We start from the raw sequence: 11,541 nt of genomic DNA, 5'->3' as shown, positions 1-11,541 counted from the left end.
CTCTCACATCCCAGGAGCCAGCAGAGCCAGACCAGGATGGAGAGGAGACGGGCCACCTCAGCTGTGGCTGCGCGCCGCTCCTATATCTCCTCCTCAGAGATGGTGGTGAGAGGCCTGACTCCCAGTGGCCGCCACCTGGGTCCTGGAACCCGCCTCTCCCTGGCTCGGATGCCACCCCCACTCCCAGCCCGGGTCGACTTCTCCCTGGCCGGGGCACTCAACGCCGGCTTCAAGGAGACGCGGGCCAGTGAGCGGGCCGAGATGATGGAACTCAATGACCGCTTTGCCAGCTACATCGAGAAGGTGCGCTTCCTGGAGCAGCAGAACAAGGCGCTGGCTGCTGAGCTGAACCAGCTGCGAGCCAAGGAGCCCACCAAGCTGGCTGACATCTACCAGGCTGAGCTCCGGGAGCTGCGCCTGCGACTTGATCAACTCACTGCCAGCAACGCCCGGCTGGAGGCAGAGAGAGACAACCTGGCACAGGACCTGGGCACCCTGAGGCAGAAGTGAGGAGAGGGCCAGGGGAGAGGGGCCTCTGAGCCGGGAGGACTGAGCCCCTCAGAGGAAGTGCCTGCAGGCCTGCAGGGTCCGGGGAGGGAGAGGTCTCTGTCTCCCTGTTCCCTGGTTTCTGCTCCTCTGGGAGGGACTGGAAGAAGGCCCAGAGCCTCAGGGATCTTATTCCCAAAGACCTTCAGCACCTCCACACTGGGGAGCCCTGTGCAGTAGTCAGGGACCCCAGCAGGCAGGGCCTGTGCCTTTCATTCACTGGGGGGCATTGTGACTGTGGGCGGGGAACTCACCGATTCTGAGATTCTGAGCCTGCATCTGTCTAGAGGAGGAATTGGAAGGGAAGGTTGGTTTGCACCAGGAGGACGGAGCTCTGGGGTAGAGGGAGTGAGGGAAAGAGCAGGCAGGCCTGGCTTCAGAACACAGGTGACTGCCTGTCACCAGCTTGTGATCCGAGTCAAGGCACTCAGCATGCACAGCCGTGAAGCGGAGATCTTAATAAAATCCATTTCCAAAGGCCAGAGGAAACCCCAGGGGCTTGGTGCTCTGCTGAGCTGGCCCAGCATGCACTTGTGCCCTCGAGTGCAGGAGGACGTGTGTGTTTGTGCGTGCAGCAGGGAGTGCACGTTGGTGGAAGCGCCTGTGTGAGCAGGAGCAGGTGCAGCAACCCTGATAAGGCCCCTCAGTAATGAGTTGAAACAAAGGCCCTTCTCTGCTCATTCTTCTGGCCAAGGCTCTGTGTAAGACCCCTCTGCCCCTCACTCCTCCTGCCACTCCACTCGTCATGGGGGTCTGTCTGGCAGCCACACCCAGGGGCAGGGGTCCAAGAGTCCTCAGAAGAGCCTTGACCCAGGAATGTGTCCCCCTACCCCAGGCTCCAGGATGAAACCAACCTGAGGCTGGAGGCTGAGAACAACCTAGCTGCCTATCGACAGGTCAGGAGGGTGGAGGGGTGGGGCACAGGAGGGGGGAAAGGGTTCATGGCAGCCCACCCACACACAGCCCCAAGCCCAACCCCCCCCCCAGCAAAGTGCTGCTTTTCCAGCTCCAGAAGGGGGGATCAGACAAAGCTAGAGAGTGGGGAAGAGTCTGGAGTCACAGCAGCCCTTTGTCTCCTCCCTACTCCAGGAAGCAGATGAAGCCACCCTGGCCCGCCTGGACCTGGAGAGAAAGATTGAGTCTCTGGAGGAGGAAATCCAGTTCTTGAGGAAGATTCATGAGGAGGTAATGATGGAGCAGAGGGACGAAAGGACAACACAGGGATGAAACAGAGAGAGAGAGAGAGAGAGAGAGAGAGAGAGAGAGAGACTCAGAGAGACTCAGAGACAGAGAGAAAGAAACAGACTGACAGAGAGAAAGAGAGAGATTTAATACAGGAAGAGAAAGAGATGCACAGAGAGACTGAGGGAGACAGATAGAGACAGACATGAGAACATCAACAGCCCCTGGTAAAATGCACACAGACACGTACTCCACTTACTGAGAATTACAAGGGCCTGTTGCCTCATTTTTCCTTCACTACAGCTTTGTGAGATAGGAAACCTTCCAGTATTACCTTTTTCACAGAGAAGGACACAGAAGCTCAGAGGTTAAAAAACTTGCTAAGGTCACACAGGCCATCTCTCTGACTCCACTCCCTCTGCCATCTCTCTCCATTTAAGTGAGAACCATTCATAACAAAAAAAGATCCCTCTGAGCTCTGACCTCAGATCATAGATTCAGCATCCATGACCCTATGGACCCTGGGAACCCATAGGCACACCTACTCCCCACAGGGACTCAGTCACTGTCCCATGAGGACCCAGGCACACTTTCAGTGCTCCTGCCTGTCCAGGCCTAGGAGGAGGACAATGAGGCCCCCAAACTAGCCCATGCCTCCCCTAACCTGGCCTAGTCTCCCCATGCACTGGGACTGTCCCATTTCCCTTAGCCAACATCTGAGTCCGAGGGGCTGGCAGAAGAGGACCTGCTGCTGTGGGGAAACCCCAGTTGCAGCCTGGGCCCCTGAGCCCTGCTGTCCCTTCTCTTACCTGCGCCAGGAAGTGCGGGAGCTCCAGGAGCAGCTGGCTCGGCAGCAGGTCCACGTGGAGCTGGATGTGGCCAAGCCGGACCTCACAGCAGCCCTGAGAGAGATCCGCACACAGTATGAGGCAGTGGCATCCAGCAACATGCACGAGGCAGAGGAGTGGTACCGGTCCAAGGTAACCCTGACTGCCGAACAGCCAGCCTCCTCCAGGCAGCCCTCCTGGCTCCATGCTAGAGAATTGGGGAAGGAGGGTAGAGGAAGCTGGGAGAGGATCCTCTCTGGTGACTGACCTTCACCAGAGAAGTGAGGTGACTTGCCCAGGGTCACATAGGTACCATTAAGTACTTATTATTATTGCTACTATTATTTTTCATCATAATAAATAGGAGTAATATTTGTTACTATAACTAGTTGCTACTAAACACTGTTGTATGCCAGGCCCTCTGCTTTGAATGGATTATCTTACTATGTAGTAGGGACTGTTCTTTGACAGATGAGAGAACTGAAGTCCAGAAAGGTTAACTAATTTGCCCAAAGTCACACAGCTTCTAAGGGTTAAAACTAGATTTCCAACCCCCGCCATTTCACTTGGGAGCCTGCATTCTTGATGCCTCCGCCATCTGTGTCCTGGGTTGTTGACCATCTACTGCATGCTAGACACTGCCCAGGCTACAGAGGTATGTCTGAGCAGGGAAATGTACTGTGCACCATATATGGTGTCTGTAGAGAACACTGCAGGGCAGAGTCTATGTGCAATGTGGGGACCAGGGAAGGTACCATAGAAGGGAGGGCATTTGGCCTAAGCAGGGCTGGCAGGTTATGGACATGAAGAGAAGAGGAAAGGGGCATTCTGAGTGCAGGACGGAGCCTGTGTAGAGGCCTGGAGGCAGAAAAGCACAAGAGGTGGGGGCCCAGAGATGGTAGCCCAGGGCACCAAGCTGAGCAGTGTGAGTGGCAGAGGCCAGTGATGGTTCTGAGCAGACTGAGGCCGATGGGAGCCATGAGGAATTCACTGCAAGCTGGGGGAGGGAGGGCTATTAGCACCCAGGTATCTGCTCATCAGAATCCACTGTCTGCGGTGGGGGAGGACAGAGTTCAGTCTCTAGATGGAGCTGCCAGTGCAGATTTTGGATTCTGTGGCAAACACTGTTCATTCACTCATTCCCTAACCATGCACTGTGCTCCAGGCTGGAGATGGCTTCTGTCCATGGGTCACAGCTGCTGGGAATAATCTCACCCAAGACCAATGACCTGGGGTGACCTGGACAATGTTGGGGTCCTGCCCACCTCCCTGATTTCCCAGAGACCATGCTTCCCACGGGCCCACACAGCAGCCCATGTGCGGTTGCAGCCTGCGCCTTGCATAGGACCCTTTCCCCATCTAGTTTGCAGACCTGACAGACGCCGCTGCCCGCAATGCTGAGCTGCTCCGCCAGGCCAAGCACGAGGCGAACGACTACCGGCGCCAGCTGCAGGCCTTGACCTGCGACCTGGAGTCCTTGCGTGGCACGGTGAGCGCGGGCAGGGCCAGAGGTGGGTGGACAAGAGCAGTGAGTTGAGACTGGGCAGCCGAGACTGGGGAGCCAAGGAAGGCCCCTGCCACCCTAGGGGATGCTGGGGACCAGGACGGGGGTGGGGCCCTCGAAGCCCTCCGGAGTGGGTCTGGTCCCAGGGCTAGGCGGCATGACGAGGCCTCGAGGGACCGGCTGGCACCACCCCACAGAACGAGTCCCTGGAGAGGCAGATGAGGGAGCAGGAGGAACGCCATGCTCGGGAGGCAGCCAGTTACCAGGAGGCGCTGGCCCGGCTGGAGGAGGAGGGGCAAAGCCTCAAGGACGAGATGGCCCGCCACCTGCAGGAGTATCAGGACCTGCTCAACATCAAGCTGGCCCTGGACATTGAGATTGCCACCTACAGGAAGCTGCTGGAGGGCGAGGAGAACCGGTGAGCCCTGATCACAGCCCTAGGGAATCCGCCCTGCTGTCCTTCTCGCTTCAGGGACGGTCTTATTCAGCCTCGTGTCCAGCCCCCCTCCTACCCCAGTACCCAGCACAGTGCTGGCCTAACACCCAGTAGGTATTCAATAAATACTTGATGAATGAATGAATGGATTCAATTCAACCAACGCTGATTAGGTCCTAGGACAAGGACTTGGGTCACCCCCTAAACTAAAAGGCTCCCCCCACCCCCACACCCTCCAAACAAAGAATGGACTGCATTTCCCCTGACCGATCTTTTCTGCTTCTTCGGAACTCTTTGCCACTCTTCCCTCCCTTCTGCCGTCCTCCAAGCCCCCACTCTCCATCAAATGGAGCTGGTCACAGATGACAGTCAAGCCCCTTGCAGACTCTTGGAGCTCCAGGGAGCATGACGGCTGCTGGGGAAAGCTAAGAAATGCAGCTGTCATGATAACCCTGGACCAGGACCTGGCCCGGGATGTCCTTAGGCCGCCCGGTCACTCCTCTCCTGCTGTCTTTCAGCATCACCATTCCTGTGCAGACCTTCTCCAACCTGCAGATCCGAGGTCAGTAAAGCAGGGCCATGTGGCCAGAGTGTTGGATTCCTGCCTCCTCCCCCAGGCCCGTGGGCTGCAGCTTTGGCCTGGGGCTGAGGACCTGGGCAAAGGGGTCCAGGGCTCTCCTTGAGGGCTTTCATGGTTCACCGCAGAACTTCCAGCCAGAATACATCATCCCAGGGCATTCCGTGTGGGGCTTGCAGCCTCTCTTTGTCCTGCTCTGCTCTGTGTCCCGCCCCCCCATTCCTGCACCCCGTTTCACCACAGACCTGGGTAAGGGTCTCAACCTCTGTCCTGTCCACAGATCCCTGAGCAAGCTCTGCCCATCTGAGTGTTTTATGTTTTTGTTTTTGTTTTTTTCAAATTGCTTGTCAATACAGGGGGCAAAGGCACCAACGAAGGGGAAGGCAACAAGGTCACAAGATATCTCAAAAGCCTCACAGTACAAGTTATACCAATTCAGGCTCAGCACATTGTAAATGGAGCCCCGCCGGTTCTTGGTTAGCTGCCTGCCTCAGAGATGGTGCTTTTCTCGCTTGGCAGGGAGGAAGCCTCCCCAAGCCCGTTTCCCCATCTTCTTGGGCTCCCTCCTCCCAGGTTTTCCGACAGGGCTGTGTCATCTTCCCAGAAGCCTTAGTGCCCAGCCCAGGCCCTGGCACAAGGCAAATGTAGGTTAAACTAGCAGGGGTGGCCAGTGTTCAAGGTGATGTGCCCTTCGGTGCTCAGATGAGACACTCTGGGGCTTCTAAGCCAACGCCAGCCTCTGCCTCACCTCTTTGCCATCGCTGGGAGGACCCTAAGGTCTCCCTCTGCCGCGTGGCCAGGCTCTCTGCTCGATTCGTCTGGCCCTGAGGCTCCCTTGCTCAGCTCGGTGCTGATTCAGCCCAGAGGATTATTTCCCCCTGGATTGCACTCTTGTAGTGAATAAAGTTTTATGTTCCCTGCTCTTAATTTTAAACATTGGTGAGTGTGATATGTTATAGTTTTCTCTCTGAGGGAGAGAAAAACTAAATTACTTCTTACTTGTAGGTGGCCTTCAAATGATTCTCAGCTATGGAAAAATCTTCTAAGCTAGAAATTTAGGAACGCTAGATATGTATGTCCCAGGGCTTAGTTCAGCACCGGGCTAGCCAGGTGGACCAGCCAGAGGTAGCTCTGCCAGTAAGGGGTCATTAGGGCCCAGAGAAGTGGCAGAAAGAAGTAGGAAAAGGGAAGGGGGACAGGAAAGGGACCTACATGTATTGAGCACTAATGTGTCAGTCACTTAACATACATTATTTCAGTTAACTGACTCCTCACTCCCACCTAGAGAAGTGGGCACCATCATCCCCTTTAGCAGATGAGGAAACTGAGGCCGGGAGAAGTAAATTAACTTGCCCGCAGTTGTGCGGCTGGTTAGTGGCCGAGCTGGGACTTGAGCTCTGGTCTGCCTGATTTCAAAGCCCATGTGCTCCTTCCTCTGCTCAGTGCTGGGTTGTCAGAAAGCCAGGTACCGGGAGAGGGCTTACACAGGGGCTGAAATGCAGCCAGGCCCAGGAGAGCGAGCAGGGCAGTGGACAGAGCAGCTAGGACTTGCCCAACACAGTGGGGACTTGGGGAGGTGGTTGCCAGCCCCTGTGGAAGAGCCTAGGCCCTCCCTGCCTGGTTGGGTACTTTCGTACTCCTGACTGGGGTGGAACAGGGAGCCTGGGCGGGAGCGGATGTGCAGGGCCTTGAGAGCCTACAGGAGGCCGCCTCTCTCCTCACGCCCACAGAAACTAGCCTGGACACCAAGTCCGTGTCAGAAGGCCACCTCAAGAGAAACATCGTGGTGAAGAGCGTGGAGACGCGAGACGGAGAGGTGAGGAGGGCAGGCCTGACATTCCGGCCCCGTCAGGCGCTGGCTGCCTCTAGGAATCCTGGAGGCCAGGCTCTGGAAGAAAGCCTAGACTGGCACATAGAGTGTTCTTGATAACTCACAAGAGCTCCCCAGGGAAGGAACCTGGACACAATTCAATGCTCCAGCCCCTCCCCTGGCAGTTCTAAGGGGAACCTGGGCGCCTAGGCCACTGGAGGAGGTCCTGACTCAGGCATTCTCCCTTTCTCACCCTGACTCAGGGGCCCCCCGTGCCAGGCCTGGGAGGGAGAAAGAAAATTAAAGTTAGTTTTCACTCCCAACTTTGTTTCCAGCTTGGTTCAAGAAACCTGCCAGAGGAATGGGAAAAGGGAATTTGGCATAACCCCTCCCCCCGCCCCCCGCCCCATCACACCAGCAACAGTACTGGCTAACCTTACATCATCAGCTCAGCATGGGCCTGGCATGGGCTGTGATTTTACAGGTGTGGTCTCATTTCCCCCTCGGACTGCTGCCTGAGGGAGCTGTGGTTACTCTCATAGAAAAGAAAGACCCAGGAAGGCTGGGGACCTGCCCAAGGTCACAGAGCCTAGCAGTGATGGACCTGGGGTCTGTGTGAACTCCTAATCGTGGCGCTGTGCACCTTCTCTGTCCCCTACAGGTCATTAAGGAGTCCAAGCAGGAGCGCAAGGACGTGGTGTGAGGGGGGACCCACTTCGTGGCCCCTGCCCCACAGCAGGAAGGGCCTGCAGCAGGAAACAGGATAGGTGCCCCTCGTCTGATAGCTCATTTCCCCATCCCCGTTTCTATGCCAGCTTGCTGCCCTAGGTTCCATTAGCATTAGGCCTGTCAGACGGCACCCACCCTACTCCCAGCGACTTCAACTAACAGGGCACTTGCCCCAAAAGGGGCAGCCTGGAGGGTCATGGCCAGCAGCTTGAGTTAGAATTGGGAGGAAGGAGAGAAGTTGGGCAGGGCCTGGGACCTAATAAATCACGCTGTGTAGCCTAATCCCTGTTGTCATGGCAACTGTTGCCGGAGTTAGAGGTCTCTGAGTTATCTGGGAAATAGTAGGCTTTTGCGTTTCCTCAGGCTGCTGGAGGAAAACGGATCTGAGACAGGAAGGGAAAGTCCCTGCAGGCAAAGGAGCCCTGACCAGCGGCTCATTCTTCTAGATGGACGCTGGCCAGTCTGAGAGTAGGCAGGGATGTCCTGCTACCAGAGTTGTCAGCAGCCAGAATTCCTGGCCTGTGCAGATTCCAGAGGCGCCTCTGAGTGATAATTCAAGGGTCTCAGCCCCACTGAGCTGCCACGTGGGCATGCTGTGGGCAAGTGGGGGCTCGATTCCCAGCACTTAGGGGATCTTAGTGTAAGTGGAGAGGGAAATGGTGCTGGGAGGGAGTAGAGGGGCTGCCTGGCCCCTAGGTGTCAGTACAGAGAGGTCAAGCCCTGGAGGACCCCCCCCCCCCCCCCCGCATATACGCTGGTGGGGGGCAGGCAGAGATGGTGGAGGAGGCAGTAGGACGATGCTATGTATCAGATCTGGGGGTGTGGATGACCAGTGACACTTGGCCTCTGGGTCGTGGGATTCAAAGAAGTGACTCATCCTTTGAAGATAATGAAACAGGAGAGAAAGCGGCTGCTGTCCACAGGGGTAGTGCACACTTTGCCCCAGTTCTCAAGGCTCCTTCCTCGCTGTATAATTCCTGTCCACTCAGGCCTCCAAGCCCACGCAGCTGCTGCCTCTCGACTCCAGCAAATACTGGTGGGTGAAGCCACCACGATATATCTGACCCTTTCTTCCCCACCGTGACCTGCTGTTTTTCCCTAAGCCAAGGGCCCCTATTACTCAAATACAAAATGTATCCCAGTATTTTAGGTAGCACCCTATTTTATAGTTTGGGAAATTGAGGCATAAGCAGAGTGAAGACTTTGGTTTGCATCGCTGAAACCCAGAGCATCTGCTTTGCTTTCCATGGGAAGACTGGGGGTGGGAGGGGAGGTACGGATTATCTGTGCCCAGAAATGGGGCTGAGAGGACCCACTCCAGGGTCCCCCTCTCCCCTCTAAATCCAAAGGGAGGGAGACTTTCCAAGACTTGGTGCCCTTTCGGCGACTCCCTCCTGCCACCCACAGCTGCTAATTTTCGGGGTACCACTGCTGCCTTTAGTCACTGAGGTAAATAAAGCCAACTGCTGTGGCCTCCCCCAGAGTGGACTCTATCTGTTCAGGAGAGGCTGGGGCTGGGGGGAGGGGGCAGCAAGTAGCCTTGGACAAGACCCAACTTGCTTCTTATCACTGATCATGTCCGGAGCCCAAACTCCCACAGCAGCAGCCACGTGACAAATCCCACCTCCAGCCCTGCTCTGCCACAGCAGCCCCCCAACCCACCCCACCGCAGCCTTTGCTCCAGCCCCTCTTCTAATGCCCCCAGCCTGGATGCAGTCTCTCGGGAAAGCCCTGAATCTGACCTCTACTTTCCTCACCCATTTCCCCTGTTCTACTCTTTATCTTTGTTCCCAAACCCACCATTTCTACTGGCCAGTCCCAGGACAAGGCTGGGGAGGAAGGCAGAAGGGACACATATGAACTCCACCCCATTTTATTCTTTCTTCGTTTCCCTGCTACCCCCAATTCAACCAGCACCCACTTGGCAATACTCGAAGGTAAGAAAATAAAGCACACCTCAAACACTGTTCAAACACCAAAGAGGCCATTTGATAAAAATTAGGTTCCCTTCTTGCTTCTCTGATCTTATGTGAAGTCAGAAGATGTGTCTCCCTCCATCCTGGCCTCAGTCCCCCACCTCCCACCTGCCTCAGGCTTCCCCACTTCCCAGGTCACGTCCTGGATATGCCCATGAAAATGGGGAACAGGTTGTAACTAACAAATCAATCCACACCCTCTTACCACACGTCCCAGTCCAGAACGCCCAGCCAGAGGCATCTGGTATCATTGAACAAACACATTTGAGCTCAATTGGTCTTCAGAGCTGGGGAAGAGAGAGCCTAGGGGGAGAAGTTGGGACAACAGCGAAATAAGTAACAGCAGCAACGACAGAGGTGAATGGTGACAAAGATGGCCGTGATGAGCAGGTACCCTAGCAGGGTGAGCTCCACGGCAGAGCGAGTCTCGGGGTCTGAGAATGAGACCTTGTAGCGCCCTCGAGATGTCACACCCAGTCGGAACCCAGCGACCCGCACCCCCTGCCGCCAGCAATAGTAGATGCCGCGGTCCTCTAGCTGGGTGAAGCGGATGTGGAGGTGGTTGCCATGGTCGATGAAAACCCTCATGGACCTGTTGATGCCCATCAGGTACTGTGTGCGGTAGAGGTACTGGCGGTCCTTGTCCCAGGCCACGGCGTGCTCTGGCCGGGCCCCGGGGCAGGAGATGATGAGTCCATGGCCCAGCCTCTGCTGGTGGAACTGAATGGGCACCTGGGGCACCCAGGGCCGGCTGCCCACTTTGGATATGTAATTGAAGATGGCCATCACACCCTGCCGGGTCGTCTTTGTCTTTCTGCAGGGCACCATGCAGCTCTGAACCAGCAGCTCGGGTGGGTGGTCCCTGGCCTTGGCCCGAAGCTTTCTTGGCACAGCCTGTGACCCACAGGACACCACGTCCGGCAGTGTCTTGCGGTAGCGTGGGGAGAGGTCTGGGCTCTGCAGGTAGCAGAGGCCAATGCGCCACTGCTCCCCACGCACCCCACAACGGTCACAGGGTGTCCACTCCCAGAAGGTGGTGAAGACGTGGAGGCTCCCATAGTAGTCGTCGGCAAAGGGCTCCTGGCCCTGGTCCTTGAAGGTGGCCACCATTCCCTCACTGCTCTGGATGTCCACATCGTAGGCGTAGAAGTAGTCCCCCTTGCGGGTGCCACAGAAATACAAGCCTGAGTCCTCAGGCTGGGCCCTGAAAACCAATAGGCTGAACATGCGAATGCTGAAGCGGGCCAGCATGTCACTGCCCACCCGGACCTGGGCCGCCTCGGTCAGCACGCGCCCGTCAAAATCCGTCAGCACTTTGGTGTGGCTGCTCCCGAGATGCTTTTGATAGTACCAGACAACCGCAGACACCTCCTCGGGCTTGCAGTGGCAGGGTAGCTCGACGCTCATGTCGGCCAGGTAGGCTGCATTGTCGAACATCAGGAAAGCGGGGCAAGGGGTCCTCTGAAAAATATTCTCCTTCTCCACGATTTCAAAGGCCTGGAGACTCCCCCACGCCCACAGGAGCACAGTGGTGTGGGCCAGGTTCATGTGTGCAGGAGGGAGGGGTCAGAGGGGGTAGGGCAAAACCAAGGCACTCAAGTCGTATGGGGGCTTCTAGAAATGACTGCCAGAGGAGGCATCTATATTAAGAAAAGATTCAGCCACCAAGAAAAGCAACCATCTGCAGGGGAAGTGGCCAAAGGCAAGGCAACTGATTCCCAGCTGATGTACAAGATGCCCTTCTAATGTGACAGATGCGATCTCAAGGGAAAACCATTCTAGAACCTGGCCTTCTCTCTCCTTTCTAGAACACTGACACTCACCCAAGAATGGGTCAGGAGAAACTGGAATGAGAAGCAGGGCCCAGGGGCTAGACGGAAATCTCTGCCTCCCTGCTCCAGGACCTGCCCTCCCTGCCTGGTGGGAAGGTTTTCCCTTTGGGTAATCCCAGAGT

At 56.3% G+C, this 11,541-nt stretch overlaps 2 protein-coding genes across 6 annotated transcripts; one reads left to right on the top strand and one right to left on the bottom strand.

Moving 5' to 3' along the window:
• Positions 1-9,092, top strand: GFAP (glial fibrillary acidic protein). 5 transcript variants are annotated; one of them, XM_019752312.2, is made up of 10 exons: positions 1-506; positions 1,382-1,442; positions 1,636-1,731; positions 2,547-2,708; positions 3,919-4,044; positions 4,392-4,477; positions 5,014-5,057; positions 5,429-5,548; positions 6,803-6,888; positions 7,544-9,092. In XM_019752312.2, exons 1-10 carry the CDS (start codon positions 37-39, stop codon positions 7,583-7,585), a joined length of 1,293 nt encoding a protein of 430 aa, XP_019607871.2. In that variant the 5' UTR covers positions 1-36; the 3' UTR covers positions 7,586-9,092. The 5 variants fall into 5 exon arrangements, with proteins under 5 accessions (XP_019607871.2, XP_019607869.2, XP_074176917.1 ...); XM_019752310.2 differs by having other exon boundaries at positions 5-506; positions 4,257-4,477; XM_074320816.1 differs by lacking the exon at positions 5,429-5,548 and having other exon boundaries at positions 6-506.
• Positions 9,093-9,748: 656 nt separating this feature from the next.
• On the bottom strand, positions 9,749-11,281 carry FAM187A (family with sequence similarity 187 member A). Its single transcript, XM_019752194.2, has one exon. It carries the CDS (start codon positions 11,133-11,135, stop codon positions 9,891-9,893), a length of 1,245 nt encoding a protein of 414 aa, XP_019607753.2. The 5' UTR covers positions 11,136-11,281; the 3' UTR covers positions 9,749-9,890.
• Between the last annotated feature and the right edge of the window lie 260 nt (positions 11,282-11,541).

The sequence above is a fragment of the Rhinolophus sinicus genome, linkage group LG15, assembly GCF_036562045.2.
Source record: "Rhinolophus sinicus isolate RSC01 linkage group LG15, ASM3656204v1, whole genome shotgun sequence".
Taxonomy (NCBI): Eukaryota; Metazoa; Chordata; class Mammalia; order Chiroptera; family Rhinolophidae; genus Rhinolophus; species Rhinolophus sinicus.
This window is presented reverse-complemented; position numbering and strand designations above follow the sequence as displayed.